The sequence below is a fragment of the Pan paniscus genome, chromosome 20 (genome assembly GCF_029289425.2).
Source record: "Pan paniscus chromosome 20, NHGRI_mPanPan1-v2.0_pri, whole genome shotgun sequence".
In the NCBI taxonomy this organism is placed as follows: Eukaryota; Metazoa; Chordata; class Mammalia; order Primates; family Hominidae; genus Pan; species Pan paniscus.
In genome coordinates this window covers 12,734,470-12,762,459 of record NC_073269.2, presented here as the reverse complement: position 1 = coordinate 12,762,459, position 27,990 = coordinate 12,734,470, and the positions used below count along the sequence as shown (strand labels likewise).

The 27,990-nt window shown below is 51.1% G+C and overlaps 2 protein-coding genes across 8 annotated transcripts in view; one reads left to right on the top strand and one right to left on the bottom strand.

Annotated features, from left to right (window-relative positions):
• The window catches only part of FBN3 (fibrillin 3), an 86,054-nt gene extending 69,522 nt beyond the window's left edge, over positions 1 to 16,532 (top strand). For all 6 annotated transcript variants that reach the window (XM_063599822.1, XM_055102809.2, XM_055102810.3 and 3 more), the window contains 5 exons: positions 4,341 to 4,469; positions 4,562 to 4,681; positions 6,454 to 6,688; positions 7,537 to 7,687; positions 13,461 to 16,532. In XM_063599822.1, the coding sequence (XP_063455892.1) occupies positions 4,341 to 4,469; positions 4,562 to 4,681; positions 6,454 to 6,688; positions 7,537 to 7,687; positions 13,461 to 13,802 (977 nt within the window). In that variant the 3' untranslated portion in view covers positions 13,803 to 16,532. The remainder of the gene's footprint in view (positions 1 to 4,340; positions 4,470 to 4,561; positions 4,682 to 6,453; positions 6,689 to 7,536; positions 7,688 to 13,460) is intronic.
• A 333-nt stretch (positions 16,533 to 16,865) lies between these two features.
• CCL25 (C-C motif chemokine ligand 25) lies at positions 16,866 to 27,742 on the bottom strand. Of its 2 annotated transcripts, none has more exons than XM_008962360.4 (6): positions 26,897 to 27,742; positions 26,602 to 26,724; positions 23,321 to 23,438; positions 23,091 to 23,224; positions 21,634 to 21,753; positions 16,866 to 17,484 (listed from the first exon to the last, which is right to left on the bottom strand). In XM_008962360.4, exons 2-6 carry the CDS (start codon positions 26,672 to 26,674, stop codon positions 17,477 to 17,479), a joined length of 453 nt encoding a protein of 150 aa, XP_008960608.1. In that variant the 5' UTR covers positions 26,675 to 26,724; positions 26,897 to 27,742; the 3' UTR covers positions 16,866 to 17,476. The 2 variants fall into 2 exon arrangements, with proteins under 2 accessions (XP_008960608.1, XP_057156478.1); XM_057300495.2 differs by having other exon boundaries at positions 21,634 to 21,750.
• Between the last annotated feature and the right edge of the window lie 248 nt (positions 27,743 to 27,990).

Below are 27,990 nucleotides of genomic sequence, written 5' to 3'. Positions count from 1 at the left end.
CAAAAATTAGCCGGGTGTGGTGGTGGCACCTGTAATCCCAACTACTTGGGAGGCTGAGGCAAGAGAATCACTTGAACCTGGGAGGTGGAGGTTGCAGTGAGCCGAGATCGTGCCACTGCACTCAGACACAGCAAGACTCTGTCTCGAAAACCAACCAACAAACAAAAAATTAACAGAATAGTGTGTTCAAAGGTGATGTGTGTCATGAAAGAAAAAAAAAGTAAAAGCAGGAGTTCAGGAAAGAAGGAGAGGGCCACAGGGTTGTTTTGGAGGGTGGGGAGAGGTTTGGTGGTGGTTGTTTTTGGTTATGTTGTCTGTTTGTTTGTTTGTTTTAGAGATGGAGTCTTGCTCCGTCACCCAGGCTGGAATACAGCAATATGATCACAGCTCACTGAAACCTCAAATTCCTGGGCTCAAGCAATTCTCTCACTTCAGCTTCCCTGGTACTTGGGACTACGGGCTCACCACATCTGGGTTTTTTGTTTTGTTTTTTGTTTCTTAGAGATGGAGTCTCTTAATGACTCTATTGCCCGGGCTGGAGTACAGTGGCTATTCACAAATGTGATCACAGCACACTGAAGCCTCAAACTCCTGGTGTCAAGTGATCCTCCCACCTCAGCCTCCTGAGAGGGCTTCAGTTTTAAGAGAGGGATCAGGTCAAGTGTCACCAAAAGAGAACATTTGGCTGGGCACTGTGGCTCATGCCTGTAATCCCAGCACTTTGGGAGGATGGCTTAGGGCCAGGAGTTCGAGACCAGCCCAGGCAACATGGCAAGACTCCATCTCTACAAAAAATACAAAATTAGCTAGAGGTGGTGACACCTGCCTGTAGTCTTAGCTACTTAGGAGGCTGAGGTGGGAGGATCTCTTGAACCCAGGAGGTTGAGGCTGCAGTGAGCAGTGTTCATACCACTGCAGTCCAGCCTAGGGGACAGAGCAAGACTCTCAAAAAAAAAAAAAAAAAAAAAAAAAGAGAGAGAGAACATTTGAACAAAGACTCTTGAAACAAGAGGCATTTCTGTTTCTCTGCAACATTAAAGTCTGTGGCCAGGCATAATGGCTCACACCTGTAATCCCAGCATTTTGGGAGGCTGAGGCAGGAGGATTGCTTCAGCTCAGGAGTTTGAGACCAGCCTGGGCAACACAGTGAGACCCCATCTCTATTAAAAAAAAAAAGTAAGGTTTTCACTGGACGTGTGAGCAGCTGCATGGACCAGGGCCGTGCATCACATGGGTACTATCCGTGGAGCAAGGTCACACGTGACTGCTTCTCTCACTAGAAATGAGTTTAAATTCTCAGCCAGGCAGGTGGTGGTGTGAGGCTCAACTTGATCAAAAGTCAACAAACTTTTTCTGCAAAGGGCTCAAGAGGAGTAAATATTTTCAGCTTTGTAGTTGAGATGGTCTCTGTCGCCATGATTGGACTCTACCATGCTAGCATCAAAGCAGCTGGAGAGATACGTAAATGAAAGACCGTGTCTGTGTCCCAATAAAACTTTATTGATACAACAGATAGTGGCTTGGATTTTGTCTCAGGGTGTTCCTGTCTGTTGATGACTAAACTATTAATAGAAGAGCAAACTCACATGACCACAGTAGGCCAGCCTGACACTTGGTTTGCTTTGCTAGATGTAAAGGAAAGAAATCGTGGGTGGTGGCAGACATTTCTGTTTTTAATTTTAAGATGGAGTCTTGCTCTGTCGCCCAGGCTGGAGATTGCAATGGTGCAATCTCAGCTCACTGCAATCTCACCTCCCAGGTTCAAGCGATCCTCCTGCCTCAGCTTCCCAAGTAGCTAGGACTACAGGTGTGTGCCACCACGCCCGGCTAATTTTTGTATTTTTTGTAGAGATGGGGTTTTGCCATGTTGCCCAGGCTGGTCTTAAACTCCTGGGCTCAAGCAATCTGCCCATCTCGGCCTTCCAAAGTGCCGGGATTGCAGGCCACGGTGCCTGGCTGTGCCAGACATTTCTTCTGGCCAGAGTCTAGAGCTATTCTCTGTGGCCCCTCAAGTGACAGCTCAGGCAGCTGCAGGGGCCACTCCTACTTAGAAGCTGCATATTCCCATGTCTGTTGTTCCCAAGAGATATTCACTTTTTGTTTGCTCATTTTTGTTTTTTGAGACAGAGTCTCACTCTGTCGCCCAGGCTGGAGTGCAGGGGCGTGATCGTGGCTCACTGCAACCTCTGCTTCCTGGGTTCAAACGATTCTCCCACCTCAGCCTCCCAAGTAGCTGGGATTACAGGCATGCAGCACCACATCCAGCTAATTTTTGTATTTTTAGTAGAGACGGGGTTTCACTATGCTGGTCAGGCTGGTCTCGAACTCCCAGCCTCAGGTGATCTGCCCGCCTCGGCCTCCCAAAGTGCTGGGATTACAGGCATAAGCCACTGTGCCCGACCCCAAGAGAGACTCTACATCTCCATAGATATGTGCTTAGTGTCAAGAATCTCTGTACTCAAGGAAGCTAAAAGCAGGATTTTCCACCAGGAATTTGCTGTTCATTCCTCAAAATCCCAGTTCAAATGCAATATACCAGCCATGGGCTCCTACCATTGTAGCAATGCTCTCTGGCCATTTCTACCAATGCCCTCCTACCATCGTAGCAACCTGGCCATTTTAGCCAGCTCAGGCTGCCGTAACAAAATGCCATAGACTGCAAGTGTGGGATTTAGCAAATTCAGATCCAAAAACTGGGCCGGGCGCAGTGGTTTGCACCTGTAATCCCAGCACTTTGGGAGGCTGAGTTGGGAGGATCTCTTGTGTCCGGGAGTTTGCGACCAGCCTGGGCAACATAGTGGACAATGCAGTCCCCACTAAAAATACAAAAATTAGCCAGGCATGGTCTTGTGCACCTGTAGTCACAGCTACCCAGGAGCCTAAGGTAGGAGGCTCACCTGAGCCCAGGAGGCGGAGGTTGCAGTGAGCTGAGACTGTGCCACTTCACTCCAGCCCAGGGGACAGAATGAGATCCTATCTAAAAAAACCAAAATTAACAGTTGGTTAAATGAAGCAGAGCAAATCCACACCAAGTGAAGATGTGGTGGCCATTTAAAATTATGCAAATAAGAATAGTAAGAAAAAAATATATATGTGTGTGTGTATATATATATTTTTAAGATGGAATCTCACTCTGTCAGTCACCCAGACTGGAGTGCAGTGGAACAATCTTGGCTCATCGCAACCTCCGCCTCCCCGGTTCAAGCGATTCTTCTGCCTCAGCCTCCCGAGTAGCTGGGACTACAGGCGTGTACCACCACACCTGGCTAAATTGTTTTGTATTTTTAGTAGAGATGGGGCTTCACCATGTTGGTCAGGCTGATCTCGAACTCCTGACTTCAGGTGATCCGGAGGCTCCCTAGGCCTCCCAAAGCACTGGGATTACAGGCATGAGCCACTGTACCCAGCCCCCAAGAATAGTAAGAATATTTAAAGACATAGAAAGATGATCACAGACTATTCAGTTTAAAACAATAGCTTATACACACACACATGCACGCACACAGACAACCCATACACTGGGTGGCTTAAACTACAGAGATTAATTTTTTTTTCTGTTCTGGAAGCTGGGCAGTTCAAGATCAAGGTGGCAGCATGGCTGGTTCTGTGAGGGCTCTCTTCTTGGTTTGCAGACAGCCACCTTCTTGCTGTGTCCTCACTTGGCAGAGACAGAGCAAGCTTTCTGGTGTCTCTTATAAGGGCACTATTCTCATCATAAAAGCCCTACCCTCATGACCTTATCTAACCCTGATCACCTCCCAAAGACCTAATCTCCAAATACCAGCCCACTGGGGGTTAGGGCTTCAATATAGGATTTTGGAGAGACACAAACATTCAATCCATGGCACCGGCTGACCTCACACTATTGTCAGGTTTCCATGAGAACAAAACTCAACAGGCAACCCTATGTCATTTTTCCATGGGAGAAGGAAAAGAGGCTTTGTTTATCTTTTACTCTTTTACCGGGCACTGCCCTAAGCCTTTTACATGATTAGGTTAATTTAATTCTCTCTCGCATGCACACAAAAATGCAATGAGGTAGACATTATCATCTTCATATACAGCTGAGGACATCGAGGCACAGAGAGGGTAGGTAAGTTGCCCAAGGACACACAGCTTCGAGGCGGTGGAGATGAGATTCTTTATGTGCAGGATCTCAAACATTGGTGCCTATTCTGTGAGTCAGGAACTGTTACAGATCTCATTTCACAGAGTGGGAAACAGGCACAGAGAGGGTGAGCAACTTGCCTGAAGCCACACAGTGGTGGGACTGGCATTGTGTAACCTGACACGAGTTCCTTAACCAGCAGGCAACCCTGCCTGATCTCTCTCCTCTGCAGACAATGATGAGTGCTCAGCCCAGCCTGGCCCATGTGGTGCCCGCGGGCACTGCCACAATACCCCGGGCAGCTTCCGCTGTGAATGCCACCAAGGCTTCAGCCTGGACAGCTCAGGCCATGGCTGTGAAGGTACAGCCCAGCTTTGGCTGGGGTCTAGTGTTTGGGGGTGTTGGTCCTGAGAGCCGTCTGGTAAACCCTCTCTCCCTCTCTCTATGTCTCAGATGTGAATGAATGTGATGGGCCCCACCGCTGCCAGCACGGCTGTCAGAACCAGCTAGGGGGCTACCGCTGTGGCTGCCCCCAGGGTTTCACCCAGCACTCCCAGTGGGCCCAGTGTGTGGGTGAGTGGAAAGGGCTGGGAAGAAGCTGGGCCCTCCACCAGAATCTGCTCAGAGCAGGCGACTAACAGACACCACCCTGCAAGATGATGTGACAAGCACAATTATCTAAAGATTGAACAGGCCAGCCCAGAAGATAGTGAGTTTCCCACTGCTGGGGAGTCAAGGTGCAGCAGAATAAGCATCAAAAAGTGTCTGAGTTCATTCCTTAGGGCATGGTGGCCTGGAGGACTCAGTTGAGAAAGATTCTGAGACCTGAAGTCTGCAATTTTGTGATCACAGGGAAAGAGTGCTGTGATTGATTAGTGATGTCTGCCACGAGTGTGATTAGTGATGTCTGCTATGGATGCTGCAAGGGGCAATGGAGGTGTGCATGCTATATCATTGCCATAGCTGTTGCAGAGGCCCTCCACTTGGGGGGCTAGCCTTCTGCCCCCCAACCTTCCCCCATCTTCTTGCTGCTCTAGGACCTCCTAGCAGCCTCTTTCACTGCTCTTTTCATTCCTCCACTGCAGTGCAGCTTTCACCCTCTACCATTTTCAGGCCCACTTGCTCTCTCCTGAGACCTCTCCTCGGCCTCCATCCTCTACCTCCACTGCTCTGGGCACCACAGTCTGCCCCTTCAGGCTCCTGGACACTCTCTTCTGTGGCCTTTGTGATGTGGCTATCCCTGCTCTCCCACTGCCTCACAGGCACTGCCTTCTTTGTCCCCTCCTTTTGTCTGTCATGGTGGGTCTTTAGCTAAGTTCTTCTTGGGCTTCCCACACCACACGACCCCAACCCCCAGGCAAGCTGCTTGTCCCCTGGGGATCTTGGGGATCCCACAGACCATTGGCCTTTGCTGGCAACTCTTCCTCAACTTGTTTCCTCCCCCCGTACTGACTCATTCATTCTTTCCCCAACTGTTTGCCAAGGACCTTCCTTTCACTAGGCCCTGAGCTCAGATGCAGAAGTGAGCTGAAAAACCATTTCTGCCTTGAGTTTTTCAGTCCAGCAAAGGAAACAGAGATTAATTAGACCCCCAACTAGGTTCTCAACAGAGGACCATTTTACCCCCATAGTACATTTTGAAGTGTCTGCAAGACATTTTTGATCATCACAATTGGGATCCACCATGGTAGTTCACTCTTGTGGGGTATTGAGATAGGAGGATCATTTGAGGCCAGGAGTTCAAGACCAGCCTAGGCAACATATCAAGACCCCCATCTCTACAAAAAGTTAAAAGATTAGCCAGGCATGTTGGTGCACGCCTGTAGTCCCAGCTACTCGGGAGGCTGAGGCAGGAGGATCCCTTGAGCCCAGGACGTCAAGGCTGCAGTGCACTATGGTTGCACCACTGCACTCCAGCCTGGGCAACAGAGTGAGACTCCCAACTCTAAACAGACAATTGGAGGCAGATAGGTGTTCCTGGTGTCAAGCGGGTGGAAGCCAGGGATGCTGCTCAATGTCCCACAGTGCAAGGAGGCCTCCTCCCTAGAGAATGATCTGGCCCCAAGTGTCAATAGCGCTGAGGGTGAGAAAGCTTGTTCTAGATCATCCCACATTTTGGGATTTAGGGGAAGTGTTGAGAGATGCTGTGAAGGAGAACCACAGGGTTTGGGGCAGCGGGGCTATGGGGCCGATCTAGTCTCAGGGCTCACTGCCAGCTTGCTGGAGAGTTTGGCATTGGACTTGGGCTCTGAACATAGAGCATTCCAGGTGGAGGGCTCTGGGGGTGTGAAGGCTGCACTGCCCCACCTCTGCATCCTCCCTCTCCTCCTCTTTTCCTCCCACAGATGAGAACGAGTGTGCCCTGTCGCCCCCCACCTGCGGGAGCGCCTCCTGTCGCAACACTCTTGGTGGCTTCCGCTGCGTCTGCCCCTCTGGCTTTGACTTTGATCAGGCCCTCGGGGGCTGCCAGGATGTGGATGAGTGCGCCGGACGGCGTGGCCCCTGTAGCTACAGCTGTGCCAACACGCCTGGTGGCTTCCTGTGCGGCTGTCCTCAAGGCTACTTCCGGGCTGGGCAAGGGTGAGAGGCTGGAGTGGGGCAAGCAGACTCCATGCCCCGCAAGCGTCCATGCACGCACACACACACACACACACACACACGGGGCTTTGTGCATGCCAAGAATTTACCAGACGAGCTCCTTCAGCCTGTGCATGCAGGCATTTGCCCACATATGCACAGAGTCCTGGACACGCAGAGGTACAGTGGCACCTGTATCTATTCACACACATCCTCACAGCACTCACATGTAGTTGTCCACGTGGCACACACCCGTACCAGCATGCGTGGGCACCCTTGTGCATTTACAGATCCCAGCATGCACACGTGTGTGTGTGTGTGTGTGTGTGCGCGCACGCATGTCCCAGTGTGCACTCAGGCTCATGCATGCCCACATCCCTGGGGGCACAGTGCCATTGCTACATCCTGGTTTGCACAGGTGAGGAAGCACACGTCAGCCATCTGTGAGTGCTCACACTATACACACATCCCCGGGCACACTCAGGGAGATTCACACATTCCTACGAGCACACATGTGCCTGCATGAGTTATTCCCCATGTGAACACACAGGTTGGCACACGCACATGCCCCTGGGTATGCTCATGTCCACTCATCCATCCCAGCCTGTGCACGTCCTCTCACTCCTGTGTTCACACCTATGCCCAAATGAACCAAGGGACACACATGCACACCCTTATGTGGTGCACACACACTCGTGTACACGGAGCCACACCAGCACATGCTCAGAGGCATTTGTGTGCGTGGGCATTTGCAGCATGACTCAGAACGGAGTATGGGGTGGAGCGGCATGGCTGGGGAGGTCCCATCAGCCCACCTCTGAAACCCCTCCACCCTGCCCATCCTGGCCCAGGCACTGTGTCTCCGGCCTGGGCTTCAGCCCCGGACCCCAGGACACCCCGGACAAAGAGGAGCTGCTCTCATCTGAAGCCTGCTACGAATGCAAGATCAATGGCCTCTCCCCTCGGGACCGGCCACGACGCAGTGCCCACAGGGACCACCAGGTGACATGGGTGCTGCACTAGGCAGGGGTGGCCAGGGAATGGGTGAGTGTGGGAAAGAGGCTGTGGACCCGACTTAGTCATGTCAGCCCCCCAAGAAGGAGCACCAGGCTCCAGATCCCAACAGGTTCCCCATGTCATGGTGCTGGCTTAGGGCCTTCTTGTGCTTTCTCAGCCCTGGGATTTTTCTTGGGGGGATCTCTGGGGGACACATCTCCCGGACACTCTGCCTCACTCCTGGTGACAAGTCAGGCATCTTCCATACAGACCCTGGCCGGGCTGTGATGCTTTCTATGGGTCCCTTTTATAAAGGCACTTGGATGCAGGGAAATACCTGGGCCCCTCCAACCCTGCCTGCACCCTGGAATCTGTCACCCCCTCACCTCCTGGTTGGTGAAGGCCTCCCTTGGGACCCTTTTGGGATTTAGTTCCAATGGGGCCCTAAGTGGCCTCTGTACCACAGCTCTGCCCATCTCAAGTCTTCTGTGCATCCCTCTGGGCTGTTCTCACAAACCCTTAGGCCAAGTTAAGCCCAAGCCCCTTCCCTGTCTGAGCCTTGGGGAGGTGAGTCTTTTCTCTGGGGACCCCAGCAGAGGCTCCCCTTAGGAGCCCCAGGGCCCCAACCTGACATACCCACTCAGCATCTGCCCTGTACCCCTCTTGTGCCTGAGGTGCTCCTGGAGTTCCTGAACCTGCCTTGTCTCTAGGAATCTCAGGGCTCTTCAACACACCACTCAGTAGCCGTAGGGCAGGCCTATGGCTCCATCCCTCCTTCCCTCTCGGGCCACCCCATCAAGGTGTGCAGAGAGGGCAGTTTTGCCACAGATGCCAGCTGCTTGCCCCTCAACTGAAGAGTCCCTGACTATGGGTCAGTCCTGCAGCCATCACCCAAGGGATCTGAAAGCCAAAAATGTATTAAACACCTGCTGTATGCAGGTATCACTCCAAGTGCTCTCTGTTCACAGCCTCTCAATGTTTATGACAACCCTGGGAGGTGTAGATGCCACTATTTTTTTTTTTTTTTTTGAGACGGAGTCTCACTTTTGTTGCCCAGGCTGGAATGCAATGGCATGATCTCGGCTGACCGCAATCTCTGCCTCTTGGGTTCAGGCGATTCTCCTGCCTCAGCCTCCCGAGTAGCTGGGATTACAGGCGTTCACCACCACGCCCAGCTAATTCTGTATTTTTAGTAGAGACGGGGTTTCTTCATGTTGGTCAGGCTGGTCTCGAACTCCTGACCTCAGGTGATCCGCCCGGCTTGACCTCCCAAAGTGCTGGGATTACAGGCATGAACCACTGCACCCGGCCTAGATGCCACTATTATCCCTATTTTACAGATGGAGGAACTCAGGCTCTGAGAGGTTAGGGCACATGCCCAAGTTACAGAACTTGAACGTGGTGGTTCAGAGATTCCATGGATATGGCACATGGACTTCTCTTTACAAGCAGCCTTGGCATCCATGGCCAGCCATTCTGGGCCCCTCTGTCTTCCGAAGCCATCACTTTACATTGTTTCCCAAACAATTATCACTGAACATGGAAACCATTACCCCAAACTCACCCCCACTGCAGACATTTAGGTCGAAGCTTCTTCACTCCACAGATTTTACTGAATACCACTGCTGGGCACTGTAATGGAGCAACAGTGAACAACAACAACAAAAACACCTGCCCTCGTGAGGCTGATATTCTAAAAGGGAGACACACAAGAAATCAACATGTAAAACATATCATCTTTTATAACACATGACAAATATGATACATGATAAGTGCTATGGGGAAAAACAAAGTGAGACATGGGATAGGGTTATTGGGCTTGAAAGGCTTTCTATATTAGATAAAATGTGAGTGTATTACTTTGTATTACTGAAAGGCCCTTTTTCCCCTCTAGTTATTTTTTCCCCCTTGCTAGGAAAAACTGTGGATGTATATATTATCCCATAGTTACTGATATTTTCTGTAAACTTCATAAGGGTAGAGCTGTGTCTGTAGGATTTACTACTGTATTGGTACCCCTTGGTACTCAATAAGAGTGAGTGAGTGGTTGTCAGGGTCCCAGGGCAGAAGTAGATCAAGACAGAGAAGGGCTAATTTTTGTATTTTTAGTAGAGATGGGGTTTCACCATGTTGGCCAGGCTGGTCTCAAACTCCTGGCCTCAAGTGATCAGCCCACCTCAGACTCCCAGAGTGCTGGGATTACAGGTGTGAGCCACTGTGCCCAGTCAAGGCCAGGATTTTGAGACCAGCCCGGGTAACATAGTGAGACCCCCTCCACCTACAAAAAGTAAAAATATTAGCCAGCTGTGGTGCCATGTGCCTGTAGTCCCAGCTACTTGGGAGGCTGAGGTGGGAGGATTGCTGGAACCCAGGAGTTCAAAGCGGCAGTAAGCTGTGATCACACCTCCGCACTCCAGCCTGGGTGACAGACAGACCCTGTCTCAAAAATAGGGCTGTATTGTGCCTTTGCCTGCAATACCCACTGACTGCCAGCAGGGGTCAGTAAGAGCATAAGTCTTAACAACATTCCGTGGGAAGAAGGCCTGAGATCTGCAGATCTGAGGGGCTGGGGAACAGGAATAACTTTCACTTGAATGCAACAGCAAAACACTCCATCGGCATGTAAATGAAGCCAAACCAACACAGTGCTCCCTAAAACAAAGGCAAAGAAAACACAGATGACCTTCTGTGGGGTTGGATACCTCACCCAGCCCTGGGGTAGCCTGCCATTGAGGCTCGCTGTCTTATTCAGGGCCCTGTCCAGCTGCCAAGACCAGGAAGGCACTTCAGAGGAGCTTAAATAAAGAAGGGTTTGTCATTGGCACACAAGGGGCTCTCAAAGAGGGCCAGATGCAGGAAGCACAGCGGAAGCTATCAGGCGGCTCTTCTGTCTGGTCCTTTACGCTCTCCTCTCCAGCCCTGCTTGGCATCCCGTTTCTCTCACTGTCAGCTCTGGCATTCTTTTAGGGGCTGGCTTCTGCTGAAAGGCCCTTGTTCCTAACACCAGCCATCCCAAGACATTTCTGAGTGACCTTAGGGCTCTGGGTCGCAATGTCATCTGAATAATCCCCTGGCTGCTGGGTCTCTGAGAGCAAATCTTTGATACCTTTGGCCCAGGCTGGCAGGGGTCTGAGCAAGGTCCCTCAGCTGGGACTAGGGGTCTGTAGTGTGTAACAGTGGCCGTTTCCCTGCCTCTCTCAGAAGCAGCCTCAGCCTTATGCCACTGAGTCTACAGATCCAGCTGACCTTGCGGATGAACAACCAGACTTGAGATGCCAAGGGAAGCAGTATTTTCCTCCACTTTATTTTTTTATTGATTTATTATTTATTTATTTATTTGAGACAAGGTCTCACTCTGTCACCCAGGCTGGAATGCAGTGGCGCAATCATAGCTCACTGCAGCCTTGAACTCCTGGGCTCAAGCAATCCTCCCGCCTCAGTCCCCCAAGTAGCTGGGACCACAGGCACATGTACCACCACACCTGCCCAGCTAATTTTTGTATTTTTTGTAGAGACGGGGTTCACCATGTTGCCCAGGCTGGTCTCAAACTCCTGGGCTCAAGTGATCCACCCACTTCAGCTTCCCAAAGTGCTGGGAGTACAGGCATGAGCCACCGTGCCCACCCTATTTATTGATTTTTTTTTTTTTTTGAGACGGAGTCTTGCTCTGTCGCCCAGGCTGGAGTGCAGCAGCATGATCTCCACTCACTGCAAGCTCCGCCTCCTGGGTTCATGCCATTCTCCTGGCTCAGCCTCTGGAGTAGCTGGGACTACAGGCACCTGACACTACGCCTAGCTAATTTTTTTTTTTTTGTATTTTTAGTAGAGATGGGGTTTCACCTTGTTAGCCAGGATGGTCTCAATCTCCTGACCTCGTGATCCACCTGCCTGAGCCTCCCAAAGTGCTGGGATTACAGGTGTGAGCCACTGCGCCCAGCCTATTTATTGATTTTTAAAATCAATTTATTTTCTTTTTTTCGGGGAGCAGGGTCTCACTCTGTCACCCAGGCTAGAATGCAGCAGTGCAATCATAGCTCACTGCAGCTTGAACTCCCAGGCTCAAGGGATCCTCCCACCTCAGCCTCCCTAGTAGCTGGGACTACAGGTGTGCAACACCACACCTGGTTAATTTCTTGTATTTTTAGTAGAGACAGAGTTTCACCAGGTTACTCAGGCTGGTCTCGAACTCCTGGGCTCAAGCAATCTGTCCACCTTGGCCCTCAGCCAACTTCATGTCTTTTCATAGCACATCTTGTCACTTTTACATTTTCCATTTATTTGTCTACTATCTGCTTTGCTTTACTAGAAGGTAAACTCCCTGAGGGGAAGGATTTTTATCTGCTCATTGCTAAATCCCCAGTGCCTCAAAGATTGCCAGGAATTCAGTAGGTGCCTAATAAACATATATATATTTTTGAGACAGGGTCTCAGTCTGTTACCCAGGCTGGAGTGCAGAGGTGTGATCACAGCTCACTGCTGCTTCGAACTCCTGGGACCTCCCACATCAGCCTCCTAAGTAGCTGGGACTACAGGTGCACACCAGTACTAATATTTTCACTTCTTGTGGGTGGATGAGGTCTCACTATGTTGCCCATGCTGGCCTCAAAATCCTGGCCTTGGCCAGGCACAATGGCTCACGCCTGTAATCCCAGCACTTTGGGAGGCTGAGGTGAGCGGATCACTTGAGGCCAGGAGTTTGAGACCAGCCTGGCCAACATAGTGAAACCCTGTCTCTACTGAAGATACAAAAATTAGCCAGGCATGATGGCAGGCACCTGTAATTCCGGCTATTTGGGAGGCTGAGGCAGGATAATCACTTGAACCCAGGAGGCAGAGGTTGCAGTGAGCCGAGATCGTGTCACTGCACTCCAGCCTGGGCGACAGCAAGACTCCATCTCAAAAAAAAAAAAAAAAAAGAAGAAGAAACAAAGAAATCCTGTCCTCAAGCAGTCCTCCTGCCACAGCCTCCAAAAGTGCTGGGATTATAGGCATGAGCCCCTGTGCCCATCCTATTTTTTTAGATTGAGAGGGTACAGGTTTGTTATTAATAAATGGATATATTGCATGATGAGGCGGTTTGGGCTTCTGCTGATCCCATCATCCAAACAGTGAACATAGTTCCCAATAGGTAGTTTTCCTTTTATTTATTTATTTATTTGTTTTGAGACAGTCTTCCTCTGTTGCCCAGGCTGGAGTGCAGTAGCGTGATCTCAGCTCACTGCAACCTCCACCTCCCGGGTTCAAGCGATTCTCCTGCCTCAGCCTCCCAAGTAGCTGGGACTACAGGCGCCCGCCACCACGCCCAGCTAATTTTTGTATTTTTAGTAGAGACTGGGCTTCACCATATTGGTCAGGATGGTCTCGAACTCCTGACCTTGTGGTCCACCCGCCTCGGCCTCCCAAAGTGCTGGGATTACAGGCGTGAGCCACTGCGCCCGGCCTCCCAACTCTTGTCTCCCTCCCTCTCTCCCTGCTCTAGTAGTCCTAGTGTCTGTTCTTCCCATCTTTATGTCCATGGGTATGCAATTTTTAGCTCCCACTTATAACTGAGAACATGCCGTATTTGGTCTTCTGTTTCTGCATTAATTAGCTTAGGATAATGACCTCCAGCTGCATCCACGTTGCTGCAAATGGCATGATTTCATTCCTTTTTATGGCTCTTTCCTTCACTTTAGAGATTGGCCAGAATCTCCTCTTTGGCCACAATCCGAGGACCCCCTACCCACACCACATCCCGATTCTCCTGGGCTCTGACCACACACCTGGCCTTTCTTCCCAGGTGAACCTGGCCACCCTTGACTCCGAGGCCCTGCTGACCTTGGGCCTGAACCTCTCACACCTGGGCCGAGCCGAGCGCATCCTGGAGCTCCGGCCGGCCCTGGAGGGTCTAGAGGGCCGGATCCGCTACGTCATCGTCCGCGGAAACGAGCAAGGTTTCTTTCGCATGCATCACCTCCGTGGCGTCAGCTCCCTGCGGCTGGGGCGGAGGCGGCCGGGGCCTGGAACCTACCGGCTGGAGGTGGTGAGCCACATGGCAGGACCCTGGGGTGTCCAGCCAGAGGGGCAGCCAGGGCCACGGGGCCAGGCCTTGAGGCTGAAGGTGCAGCTGCAGTTGCTTTAGTTGGGAGGAGCCTCAGTGGGCCCCAGCTGTCCAGAGAAGGGGGATTCTGGAACTGGGAAGGACTGTTCCCCAGAAGCGATGGCTGACCAGATTGAACCCTGAAACTCAGGAAGAGTGAAATGCTACACGACAACCTCAGGCAAACCCGGCCTCTGCCTGGGCCTCTGTGCCAGCCCCGGGGGCCCCCCACTTACTCAGTCTTTCCTGGAGACAGCAAGAAGCTGCAATGTGCAATCCCCCTGCCCCCACAGCCAAGGTCAGGAAGAGGCCCTGTGGTCACCGTGTCTGGCCAATCTCAGGCTTTCACTTCTGTACTGCACTGTGGCTTGCCCTGGCGGGGGGCAGGGGGTTGGCAGGACATGGCAATGGGCAACTGGGGTGGGCACAGGGCTTATTCCTTGGAGTAGAAGGGTGTACAGGGGGCCCAGACTCCACAGTGACTTGCCACATTTGCCCCCCATTTGGAGAATGCTTTTATATCAAAAGTGGAGACGATAATAAAGTTATTTTGGGTTAAGTCTGCCTGCCCCTTGGCAAGTTCTTGAAGTAAGTAGTTGCTGCCCTCGGACTGGGCGAGGCAGATCTTGTGCCTGGGGAAGCAGAAGGCCTTATGGGCTCCCCAGAATGGTACTAACGGCTCACGCTTCCTGACCATGTACTACATACCAGACACCATTCGATTTTTTTTTTTATGTTTTCTGAGACAGGGTCTTGCTCTGTTGCCTAGGTTGGAGTGCAGTGGCGCGATCGTGGCTCCCTGTGGTCACCACTTCCCGGGCTCAAGCAATCCTCCCACCTCAGCCTCTCCCAAGTAGCTGGGACCAAAGGTGCACGCCACCACACCCAGCTAATTTTTTTAAATTTCTTTTTCTTTCTCTTTCTTTTTGAGACAGAGTCTCACCCTGTCACCCAGGCTGGACTGCAGTGGCGCTGTCTTGGATCACTGCAACCTCTGCCTCCCGAGTTCAAGTGATTCTCGTGCCTCAGCCTCTCGAGTAGCTGGGACTACAGATGTGTCCCACCATACCCGGCTAATTTGTGTATTTTTAGTAGAGACGGGGTTTCACCATGTTGTCCAGGCTGGTCTCAAACTCCTGACCTCAGGTGATCGGCCCGCCTCGGCCTCCCAAAGTGCCGGGATTACAGGCATGAGCTACCACGCCTGGCCTAACATTTATTTTTCTTAGAGATGGGGGTGTCCCTATACTGCCCAGGCTGATCTTGAGCTCCTGGGCTCAAGTGGTCTTACTGCCTTGGCCTCCCAAAGTGCTGGAATTACGGGTGTTAGTATCCAAGTATTTTACCATTATTGACCACTTTGATTGTCACTACAGCCTCACGGAATAGATGCTATTACCATCCCCATTTCACAGGGAAAACTGAGGCTCAGAGAAGTTAAACACTTTGGCCAAGGTCAGGCCAGGTTGAAAGTTGGGTGGCCTGGCGGGGTGTGGTGGCTCACACCTGTAATCCCAGCACTTTGGGAGGCTGAGGTGAGCGGATCACCTGAGGTCAGGAGTTTGAGACCAGCCCGGCCAACATGGCGAAACCCCATCTCTACTGAAAATACAAAAAAAAAAAAAAAAAAAAAAAAGCCAGGCGTGGTCGTGGGCGCCTGTAATCCCAGCTACTCAGGAGGGTGAAGCAGGAGAATCGCTTGAACCTAGGAGGCAGAGGTTGCAGTGAGCTGAGATCATGTCACTGCACTCCAGCCTGGGCAACAGAGCAAGACTCCACCAAAAAAAAAAAAAAAAAGAGGAGGGGAGGGGAGGAAGTTGGGCAGCCAGGTGCAGTGGCTCATGCCTATAACCCCAGTGCTTTGAGAGGCCAAGGAGGCTGGATCACTTGAAGTCGGGAGTTCAAGACCAGCCCGGCCAACTTGGTGAAACCCCATCTCTACTAAAAATACCAAAATTAGCCAGGGGTGGTGGTACGTGCCTGTAATCCCAGTTACTCAGGAGGCTGAGGCAGGAGAATCACTTGAACCCGGGAAGCAGAGGTTACAGTGAGCGGAGATTGTGCCATTGCACTCCAGCCTGGGCGACACAGCAAGACTCTGTCTCAAAAAAAAAAAAAAAAAGGTGGGCATGTTCCCAGGCCATCAGCCCCCACACCACCATGCATGGTTCCAGGCGGACTCCAATTCGATGGCCAGGGTACTCATTGTGTTAATAAACACACAGTTAGCATGTACTGTGTGCTGTGCGTGTCACACATCACAGTGTATTTGGTCTCCAACAAAGCGCTATGAGGCAGGCTGTATTATCACCCCCATTTTCCGGGGGGGCAAAATTGAGGCTTAGAGAGCTTGTGGAACCTGTCCAGGTCACCCACATAGTGCGCGGTAGAGCCCGAACACTGAACGTGACCCCATTTCTTCTGCAACTTCATCCCGGTCCCTGATCCCAAACCACCAGGGTGTCCCCTAAGAGATGATGTGCTCGGTTTTCTTTCTTTTTTTTTTTTTTGAGACAAACTCTCGCTCTGTCACCCAGGCTGGAGTGCAGTGGCGTGATCTCGGCTCACTGCAACCTCTGCTTCCCGGGTTCAAACAATTCTCCTGCCTCAGCCTCCCGAGTAGCTGGGATGACAGGTGCCTGCCATCACGCCCGACTAATTTTTGCATTTTTAGTAGAGATGGGGTTTCACCATATTGACCAGGCTGGCCTTGAACTCCTGACTTCAGGTGATCCACCCGCCTTGGCCTCCCAAAGTGCTGGGATGAGAGTGAGCCACGGTGCCCGGCCAGTGTGCATTGGTTTTCATCCAGATCATTCTCTGTTGTGATGGAAACTGAGGTTGCCAAGGACCGAAGATAGCATCATCGGGTGGTGACTCAGGCCTCCACCTGCAGAATTGTCACTAGCACCTGGCACCAGAGCTCTGTCCCTGGTCTGGTCCTGGCTTACCAGTGGCCTCCAGGCAGCCTATAAGAGCTTGCAGAGGGCTTCTGTGTCCATCAGCTGGACTCACCACAGCCCTCGAATCTAAGTAGAGCAAGCACAGTGACTCTTATTCTACAGACAAGCTGAGAGGTACCCAGAGAGTCAGCAATTGGTTTAAGGTCACCAGCTGGGAAGTGCATTCTGCAACCAGTGGCCAATGCTTGGCCCCTGGAGAGCCGTCTGTTAGGAGAGCTTGGGGTGGCAAAGATCGCATTGGCTTCACCCCAGGGCAGGGCAGCAGCAACTTGCACCTCATCATGAAATGTAACAGGCAAGAAAAAAAAAGAAATGTAACAGGCAGGAATGACTCCATCACCCCCCAAGGTTTATTTAAAAGTTATAGAAAAGCATAGCCTGGGAGGGGCATCCTTGAACTGACCAGAGTTTTGGAGGGACCCAGAGGGACACACTGGCATGGCCCGGGGTGGACGGCAAGAAACAGAAAGTGAGAGAGGTATCCTAAGTCTTCTCTACAAGAGCCACTGGCTGCCCAGGATTGCTGCTGGTCCCTGGAGCAGCAAAAGGCTTAAAATCAGGCCAACTCCCTCTTTCCAGTTGCCAGACGGGCAGGAGGTGGTGGGGGTGCAGAGGGAGGACCAACTCAGGTGCAGGGATTAAGACTTGACCCAAAAGACAGAGGCGTGGGGACAGCTGGGTCTGTAGGGCGACGGTTTTATCGGAGAAAGATCCGGCCCCTTCTGTGCTGATGGAGCCCAGAAATGAGCCGGCTCACAGTCCTGCAGAAGCAATGAGAGAGGCTGAAGTAAAATTGATGGCTGTAAAATAATAGTAACTATATGCATTTGTCTCTACCTCCAGTCCCTAGCACACAGCTCCTAAAACCCTTGTGAATTTCTGAGTAATAGGAGTGCTAGAATCTTTTATGCTAACTTTTTTTTTTTTTTTTTTTTTGAGACAGTCTCGCTCTGTCGCCAGACTGGAGTGCAGTGGCACAATCTCTGCTCAATGCAACCTCCGCCTCCAGGCTTCAAGCGATTCTCCTGCCTCAGCCTCCCTAGTAGCTGCAACTACAGGCGCGTACCACCATGCCCGGCTAATTTTTGTATTTTTTGTATTTTTGTATTTTTAGTATTTTCGTATTTTGTATTTTTAGTAGCTAATTTTGTATTTTAGAGACAGGGTTTCACCGTGTTAGCCAGGATGGTCTTGATCTCTTGACCTTGTGATCTGCCCACCTCAGCCTCCCAAAGTGCTGGGATTACAGGTGTGAGCCACCGCACCTGGCCTTTTGTGCTAATATTTGGTCTTTGAATTCTGTTTCTGACACAGAGCTCTGGATCCCTTGGAGTGTCCTGGGTAATGGGGACATATTTTATTCTAATGAGGTGACTCTTGGTCGGCTTCTGGGTGGGGACTGGTCACCAGCAAGACCAAGCCATTGATTAGAAACTTGGAGCTTTTGGTCCCATTCTCCAGGAAGGGGAAGAAGGTTGGCAATGGAGTTAATCATCCTTCACTCCTATGTGATGAAGCTTCTAAAAAATTCCCTGGTTGGCTGGGCATGGTGGCTCACGCCTGTCATCCCAGAACTTTGGGAGGCCAAGGCAGGTGGATCACAAGGTCAGGAGTTTGAGACGAGCCTGGCCAACATAGTGAAACGCCGTCTCTACTAAAAATAAAAAAAATAAAAAAATAAAAATCCCTGGTGAAGGCCAGGCGCGGTGGCTCACGCCTGTAATCCCAGCACTTTGGACAGTTGAGGTGGGCGGATCACTTGAGGTCAGGAGTTCAAGACCAGCCTGCCCAACATGGCAAAATCCCATCTCTACTAAAAATACAAAAATTAGTTGGCAGTGGTGGTGCATGCCTATAATCCCAGCTACTCAGGAGGCTGAGATAGGAGAATCACCTGAACCCACCCTGGAGGCGGAGGTTGCAGTGAGCTGATTGCGCCATGCACTCCAACCTGGGTGACAGAGTGAGACTCTGTCTCAAAAAAAAAAAAAAAAAAAAATTAGGCCGGGCATGGTGGCTCACACCTGTAATCCCAGCACTTTGGGAGGCTGAGGCTGGTGGATCATGAGGTCAGGAGATCGAGACCATCCTGGCTAACACAGTGAAACCCCGTCTCTACTAAAAATACAAAAAATTAGCCAGGCGTGGTGGCGGGCACCTGTAGTCCCAGCTACTCCGGAGGCTGAGGCAGGAGAATGGCGTGAACCCGGGAGGCGGAGCTTGCAGTGAGCCAAGATCATGCCACTGCACTCCAGCCTGGGCGACAGAGCAAGACTCCATCTCAAAAACAAACAAACAAACAAAAAAATCCCTGGTAAGCTGAGGGTACTGGCCTGCAGTCCCAGCTACTCGGGAGGCTGAGGCGGTGAGCTATGTAGTCCTAGCTACTCAATGAGGCAGTGAGCTACGATTGCGCCACTGCGCTCCAGCCTGGCGGAGAGAGTGAGACCTCATCTCTGAAAAAAAGAAAGCCTGAACTATGGGGTTCAGGGTCTTGTGACCACATCCGTGTGTGGGAGGCATGGTGTACCCCAACTCCACGGGAACAGAAGCTCCTACACTTGAGTCCCTTCCAGTCTTTGTCTACCTAAGCATCTCTTCCATCTGGCTTATTCATCCCTATCCTTTGTAATACCTTTTTATTCTTTTTTCGAGACAGGGTTTCATTTTGTCCCCCAGGCTGAAGTTCCAATGGTATGATCATAGCTCACTGCAACCTCTACCTCCTGGGCTCAAGTAATCCTCTCACCTCAGCCTCCCAAGCAGCTGGAACTACAGGTGCATGCCACCACAACTAGCTAATTTAAATTTTTTTTTTTTTTCTTGAGACAGGGTCCCGCTATGTTTCCCAGGCTGGTCTCAAACTCCTGGGCTCAATTTTTTTATTATTTATTTATTTATTTAGAGACAGAGTCTCGCTCTTTTGCCCAGGCTGGAGCACAGTGGCTTGATCTCGGCTTACTTCAAGGCCCGCCTCCCAGGTTCATGCCATTCTCCTGCCTCAGCCCCCAGAGTAGCTGGGACTACAGATGCCTGCCACCAGGCCCAGCTAATTTTTTGTATTTTTAGTAGAGATGGGGTTTCACCATGTTAGCCTGGATGGTCTGGATCTCCTGACCTCGTGATCCACCCACCTCCGCCTCCCAAAGTGCTGGGATTACAGGCATGAGCCACCGCGCCCGGCCATCCTGGGCTCAATTGATCCTTCTGCCTCAGCCTCTCAAAGTGCTAGGATTACAGGCGTGAGCCACCATGCCCAGCCCCTTTGTAATCTTTTACAATAAAATGGTAAACACAAGTAGAGCGCTTCCGTGAGTCCTGTGAGCTGTTCTAGTGAATGATCCAACCAGAGGTGGAAGCCCTGACTTACAGACAATCAGTCAGAAATAAAGTGACAACTTGCTACTTGCAACCAGCATCTGAAATGGGGGCAGTCTTGTGGGACTGAGTCCTTAACCTGTGGATTGTGTCACTACCTCCAGATAGACAATGTCAGCTGGACACAGTGGCTCATGCCTGCAATCCCAGCACTTTGAGGGGCCGAGGTGGGAGAATTGCTTGAGGCCAGAAGTTAGAGACCAGCCTAAGCAACATGACGAAACCCCATCTCTAATAAATATATGAAAATTAGCCAGACGTGGTGATGCATGCCTGTAATCCCAGCTACTTGGGTGGCTGAGGCACAAGAATCGCCTGAACCCTGGAGGCGGAGGTTGCAGTGAGCCGAGATGGCACCACTGCACTCCAGCCTCAGCAACAGAGTGAGACCCTGCCATAAAAAAAAATTAATTATATATAATATATATTTATATATTATATATTATATATATTTATATATTATATATTATATATATTATATATTATTTATATATTACATATATGTTTATATATTACATATATTTATATTATATATTTATATATTTATATTATATATTTATATATCATATATATTTAGGCTGGGCGCAGTGGCTCACGCCTGTAATGTTAGCACTTTGGGAGGCCAAGGCGGGTGGGTCACGAGGTCAGGAGATCGAGACCATCCTGGCTAACATGGTGAAACCCCGTCTCTACTAAAAATACAAAAAATTAGCCCAGCGTGGTGGCGGGCGTCTGTAGTCCCAGCTACTCGGGAGGCTGAGGCAGGAGAATGGCGTGAACCCGGGAGGTGGAGCTTGCAGTGAGCCAAGATTGCGCCACTGCACTCCAGCCTGGGCACCAGAGCAAGACTCCATCTCAAAAAAAAATAATAATAAATATATATATTTATATATTATATATTATTTATACATTATATATACTTTATATTATATATTATTTATATATATTATATATATTTATATATTATATATTATTTTTATATATTATATGTATTTATATATTATATATTATTTATATACTATATATAATATATTTACTTATATATTTATATATTATATATTTACTTATATATAATATATATTTATATATTATATATTTACTTATATATAATATATATTTATATTTTATATATTTACTTATATATTATATATATTTATATTTTATATATTTACTTATATATATTTCATATGTATATATATAGAGAGAGACACACACACAATGTCAGAATTCAATAGAATTACAGGACACCCACCCGGTCCCTGCTGGAGAATTGCTGGGTTTGGGGGGCCCTGGAGCTCTTGGGCCACTCCCCTGGGGCTTCACTTTCTCACTTGCTGTAGTGTCTTTGGGCTGAGTCACAGCAGTGGACAGCCACCGAGGACCCTCCCCTGTGAATCTGCGGCACTGACCACACAACCACCCCTCCTTGGTCCTGGAGGTGAATCTCCTGTCCCAGTGTGAGCCAATCATGAGCCCTCAACCCTCAGCAAAGGTGATGGATGGGAGACAGTCACATGACCAAGAGTCCTTACCTGAATTAGCTGATATCAGGAGGGAGACATTCCTCTTGCTGCTGCTGATGGGATTGCTAAACTTGGACGATGATAACTTGGAGCTTCCAGAACTCAACTTCTTTACAGCATGAGGGCCTGCTGGAGAAATGGAGAGAGAAATAAGCAAGAGCTCTGCCATCATCCTTTGAGCTCCTGGATCCAGCTAAGCCTGAAGCTGTTGACTGGTTATTTAAGCCAATGAGTCTCCCATGTGCTTGAGCTTTCCATCTGTACCAGTGGAAAGTGTCCTGATTAAAAGAGCTGGACTGGCTGGGTGCAGTGGCTCATGCCTGTAGTCCCAGCACTTTGGGAGGCCAAGGCAGGTGGATTGCTTGAGTCCAGGGGTTCAAGTCCAGCCTGGGCAACATGGCACAACCTGTCTCTGCAAAATGAAAATAAAAAATTACCCAGGCATGGTGGTGTGTGCCTGTAATCCCAGCTACTTGGGAGGCTGACGTGGGAGGATTGCTTGAGCCCAGGAACACAAGGCTGCAGTGAGTTGTGATTTTGCCACTGCACTCCAGCCTGGGTGATAAGAGTAAAACCCTGTCTCAAAATAATAATAATAATAATAATAATAATAATAATAATAATAATAATAATAAGCTGGAGCCAGGCATGGTGGTTCATGCCTATAATCCCAGTACTTTGGGAGGCCAAGGCAGGCAGATCATCTGAGGTCAGGAGTTGGAGACCAGCCTGGCCAACATGGTGAAACCCCGTCTGTACTAAAAATATAAAAATTAGCCAGGCATGGTGGCGTGAGCCTGTGCTCCTGCTACTTAGGGGGCTGAGGCAGGAGAATCGCTTGAATTCAGGAGGCAGAGGTTGCAGTGAGCCGAGATCGTGCCACTGCACTCCAGCCTGGATGACACAGCAAGACTCCATCTCAAAAAATAAAAATAAAAAATAAAATAATAATACGCTGGATTAGTGGAGCATGCCTGTAGTCCCAGCTACTCAGGATGCTGAGGTAGGAGGATTGCTTGAGCCTGGGAGGTCAAGGCTTCAGTGAGCTGTGATGGCGCCATTGCACTCCAGCGTGGGTGACACAGTAAGACTCTGTCTCAAAATAATAATAATAATAAAAGAGCTGGACTGGTGGCACACACTTGTAATCCCAGCTACTTGGGGAATCTGAAGTGGGAGGATTGCTTGAACCCACAAGTTTGAGGCCGCAGTGAGCTATGATCATGCTACTACACTCCAGCCTGGGCAACAGAGCAAGACCCCATCTCCAGAAACAAAAACTGGACAATGACTCAATCCGTTGGTCATTCACTTGGTGCCCCACTCACCACCAACTGGCTTTGTTTGGGGTTCAGGCAGGTGTCAGTATTCTGGTCTCCAATTCCCTCCCTCGGGGTCTGAACCACACATGGGCTTGCAGGCAGGGAGGGCAGGCCCCCTAGATGCCCAGCAGAGGTCTTGCCCACCTTGGAAGGTCTGCGTGTTGTGGCGGAGCTTTGCAAAAACCTTATTTCGAGCATCCAGGAGCTTCATGGCTTTCTGCACCTCCCTGCTTTTGGGGTTCCCACACACCTTCCTGTGTCTCTTGGGGAGGTAGAATCTGTGGTGAGCAGAGTGGGGTGCCCAGGTTAGGGTGTAGGCTGGCAGCAAGGCTGTGTGTGCACCCCACCCCCCCAGCCCCCACGGCCCCACTCACATCGCAGCAGGCAGATTGCAGCTCCCGCTCACCTCCTGGATCCGGTAAGTCCAGGCGCGCCGGAGCACAGCCCACCCAATGGGGTAGTGGTAGGCCAGGCAGCAGTCCTCAAAGACACCTGCAACCACACAGCCTCCCAGACACTCGCACCCTTGCATGTTAACTTGGCAGGGCCAGCCACAGGCAAGGGCACCTGTCTGCATACCTGTCTGCTCATACCACAACCCTTCCAGGCCCGGCAGAGGCTGAGGAACAGCCTTAGGAAAGAAAAAGCCTCCTGGCTCACCCCTTATCCCTGGATATTGGGACAGCCAGAGGTTGGAGAGGACCCTTGGGTCCCGGCTGGGAAGGGTGTGGAACCAGCAAATGAAGGGACCAAGGCCACCTCTACTCCTGCTCTGGGGAAAAGGGTGACTCAGAGTGCAGGTGCACTGTGAGGAGGGGCCAATACCACCCCTCCCCAGCCAAGTTCTCCCTCCTAAAAATGAGCTGGTTGGCAGCTCAGCACAGTGGCTCATGCCTGTAAACCCAGCACTTTGGGAGTCTGAGGTAGGTGGATCACCTGAGGTCAGGAGTTTGAGACTAGCCTGGCCAATATGGTGAAAACCCGTCTCTACTAAAAAATACAAAAATTAGGCTGGGCGCGGTGGCTCACGCCTGTAATCTGAGCACTTTGGGAGGCTGAGGTGGGTGGATCACCTGAGGTCAGGAGTTTGAGACCAGCCTGGCCAATATGGTGAAACCCCGTCTCTACTAAAAAATACAAAAATTAGGCCGGGCGCGGTGGCTCATGCCTTTAATCCCAGCACTTTGGGAGGCCAAGGTGGGCGGATCATGAGGTCAGGAGATTGAGACCATCCTGGCTAACACGGTGAAACCCCGTCTCTACTAAAAATATAAAAATTAGCTGGGCGTGGTGGTGGGTGTCTGGAGTCCCAGCTACTTGGGAGGCTGAGGCAGGAGAATGGCGTGAACCCGGGAGGCGGAGCTTGCAGTGAGCCGAGATCGCGCCACCGCACTCCAGCCTGGACGACAGAATGAGACACCGTCTCAAAAAAAAAAAAAAAAAAAAAAAAAAAATTAGCCAGGCATGGTCGTGGGCGCCTTTTTTTTTTTCAGAGTCCCACTCTGTCGCCCAGGCTGGAGTGCAGTGGCTCAATTTCAGCTCACTGCAACCTCTGCCTCCCGGGTTCAAGCGATTCTCCTGCCTCAGCCTCCCGAGTAGCTGGGATTGCAGGCGCCCGCCACCACGACCAGCTAATTTTTGTATTTTTAGTAGAGATGGGGTTTCACCATGTTGGCCAGGATGGTCTTGATCTCTTGACCTTATGATCCACCCGCCTTGGCCTCTCAAAGTGCTGGGATTACAGGCGTGAGCCACTGTGCCTGGCTGATAGTGGGCGCTTTTAATCCCAGCTACTCTGGAGGCTGAGGCAGGAGAATCACTTGAACCCAGGAGGTGGAGGTTGCAGTGAGCCGAGATCGCGCCATTGCACTCCAGCCTGGGCGACAATAGCAAAACTCTGTCTCAATGAAACAAAACAAAACACCAACCAAACAAACAAAAAATTGTTTTAATACAAAGTAAAAAGCTCTCAGTAAATGTCAATTGTCTAGACAAGCAGAGATGAAACACACAGATGAATTAGACCTAGTGTTGTCTTCAGGGAGCTCCCGGGAAACTGATCTCTGCAGAAAGGGGGAAGCACAGGCACTGTGGGAGGTGCCCAGAGGAGGAGGTGATGCTGCCAGAAAGTTCTGGGGGGATGAGCAGGTGGAATGAATGAGCCGAGGATGAGCTGATGAGATAGTGGAGGAAGCTGGGGTGCAATTCTCTGCCTAAATGGCCTTTGGAGTTCTCTGCGATCTCACCTCTGCCAGAACTAACCTCCAGAGGCCGAGTCTGAGTCCCTGCAGAGCCCAGCTCAGCAGGAGCAGGGAAAGGGAGGACTCGAGCCCTCCAGGTGTCTCCCCACCTCGGCCTCTGAGGGCAAGGGGCAGCGCATTCTGTTGGAACCTCTGACTGCAGTGCCAGGCAGGTAGTTCCCAAGGCTGGAGGCCAGGATCAAAGGGCTGGGCTGGGCCTGGCTCTGATGGCAAAACAATCAGACCACAGCCCAACCCCCTTCCCGGGCAAAGGCCAAGGACTTGGACCCATCAGACCCAGCCGAGGGGCAGGTGGGTCAGGTGGGGGCAGACAGGGCAGGAGGGTGGGGCCCTGGGTCTGCCACCCAGCCAGGGACCCTGCTTTGGCCAGCTGCTGAAACTCAGAGGATGTAGGACCCAGTGTCAGGGCTCCCGTGGGGACACCCCAGGCCCAGGAATTGTCCTTTGGCGACTGAAATCCTCAAGTGCTTGCTCTGCGGTAGGGAGTGGGGAAGAAGGAAAGAGTTCCCTATTAATAACAGGAACAGTTACTATTGCCGCCGCCAGACATGAGGCCTAGTCTTTTGCAGGCATGAGCTCACTGGACCCTCAAGTCAGAGCCATGCAGTGGGAATTTTAGATTCCCACTTTGCAGCTGACGAAACGGAGGCTCCTAAAGGTTTAGGAAGCCGGGCACAGTGGCTCATACCTGTAATCCTAGCACTTTGGGAGGCTGAGGCAGGCGGATCGCCTGAGATCAGGAGATCGAGACTACTCTGGCCAACATAGTGAAACCCCATCTCTACTAAAAAATACAAAAATTAGCCGGGCATGGTAGCACACGCCTGTAGTCCCAGCTACTTGGGAGGCTGAGGCAGAAGGATCGCTTGAGCCCAGGAGGCGGAGGTTGCAGTGAGCCAAGATCGCGCCACTGCACTCCAGCCAGGGCGACAGAGTGAGACTCTGCCTCAAAAAAAAAAAAAAAAAAAAAGGTTTAGGAGCAACTAACTCTCAGCTGGACTCCATGGAGGGAACAGGATGGGAATCCACTCCTGTCAGTCTCCAGGGCCCTGATCTCCAACCCCACCCCTGGCTCGGCAGGATTAGGATTCTACAATACATCCCTGGCAGTAACTGGCTTTGCCCACAGCTGGAAGCCACCCTCTGCTCCCTCACATCTTTGGGAGTCTTGCAAAAGACTCCATGGGGCTCTCAAAGAAGGAACTGGGGACTCTCCATCTCCCCGACCCCATCCCAAGAGCTAACCAAACGCCAGGAGTTCCTGCATGTCAGGAGCAGGAGAATTCAGTGGAGATGGGATTGGGGAGACTTCCAGAGGAGATAAGAGACAAAAGAGGTGGGGTAGGGGCATGGGGAGAGGGGCACTTGCGGGTAGGCATTGCCAGACACAGTACCTTGGGTGTGGACAGCGGGGGCCCAGGCTCCCAGGAAGCCGGCCACCAGGCAGGCCAGGAGCCACAGGTTCATGCTGCAGGCGGGTCCTCCTCCCTGGGCACCTGGATGAATAACGGGGCCACCTGGGGTCGTGGAGGGAAGTGGTAAGGACTGAGGAAGAGGAGGGGAGTGGGTACTGGGAACATCCCCCCTCTTAAGCCCCAGGCATATGGCAAGGGAAGGAGGTTGTATAAAGTAGGAACAAGTTGTGCTGGAGGGACAAGCTGTTCATCTATGTTCAAGGAAAAGACTCACCGATATCCACTGGGTCAAGGGAGCTGATGCCTGCCGGGCTGTAGGCCAAGCTGTCCCATCTGCAGGACCAACACTCTGAGCTTCACTCTTTATAGACGGAGCCCCACCCAGCCACCCCCTGCCCGCCCTCCTGCCTTCCTCCTCCTCTCCACCTGCACTCTCAGCCTCTGGAATTCTCCCTCTTCTACAGCAAGCTCCAACCTCAACCCACAGGCCCCCTTGCCTCCCCACTCCCCATCCCAGGCCTCCCAGCCAGCACCCCTACTGTCTCCAGAAAGGGCCCTTTTTCCCCTGTTTCCCTCACCTGCACACACCTGGTGGACACTGGCTGCCTGCGAACAAGGCTCAGACTGCCTTGAGCCCCCAAACAAGCCTTTACCTTCACGCTCCCCCCGCCCTCAAGCCACGTGTTCCCTGGTGGGTCCCCGACTTCACTCCATTTCTCTCTCCTTCCACACCATGGTTAGGTAACTTAGCATGTCACAGAAATCCTCTGGTTGTGATCACAGGCAAATCCATAGAAACAGAAAGTAAATTAGCGGTGGCCACAGGATGGGGGGAGGGGAGAATGAAGGACTGACTGTGAGAGGGTATGGGTTTCCTTTTGTTCTGAAATTAGATGAGAGTGATGGTTACATAACTCTATGAATATAGTCAGCACGGCACAGTGGTGCACCTCCCACCGGTGAACAACCCCAACAAGAAAGAAACTCTCTAGGCCAGGCATGGTGGCTCATGTCTGTAAGCCCAACACTTTGGGAGGCCAAGGCCAGAGGATCGCTTGAGCCCAGGAGCTCAAGACCACCCCGGGCAATATAGAGAGACCTGCGTCACTACAAAATTTTTTTAAAAAATTAGCCCGACGTAGTAGTGCATACCTGTAGTCCCAGCCACTCAGGAGGCTGAGGTGTGAGGATTGCTTGAGCCTTGGAGGTTGAGGCTGCAGTGAGCTGTGATCATGCCACTGCACTCCAGCCTGGGCAACAGAGCAAGACCCTGTCTCAAAAAATGGAAAAAAAACCGGTGGCTGGACACAGTGGCTCACACCTGTAATACCAGCACTTTGGGAGGCCGAGGCGGGCGGATCCTCTGAG

Coding starts and splice junctions, on each gene's coding strand:
- CCL25 (XM_008962360.4), bottom strand. CDS start 26,674: ATGAACCTGTGGCTCCTGGCCTGCCTGGTGGCCGGCTTCCTGGGAGCC. Junction 23,225..23,320: donor TGCAATCTGCCTGCTGCGAT/GTGAGTGGGGCC, acceptor TGCTCACCACAG/ATTCTACCTCCCCAAGAGAC. Junction 21,754..23,090: donor CAACACGCAGACCTTCCAAG/GTGGGCAAGACC, acceptor CCATTTCTCCAG/CAGGCCCTCATGCTGTAAAG.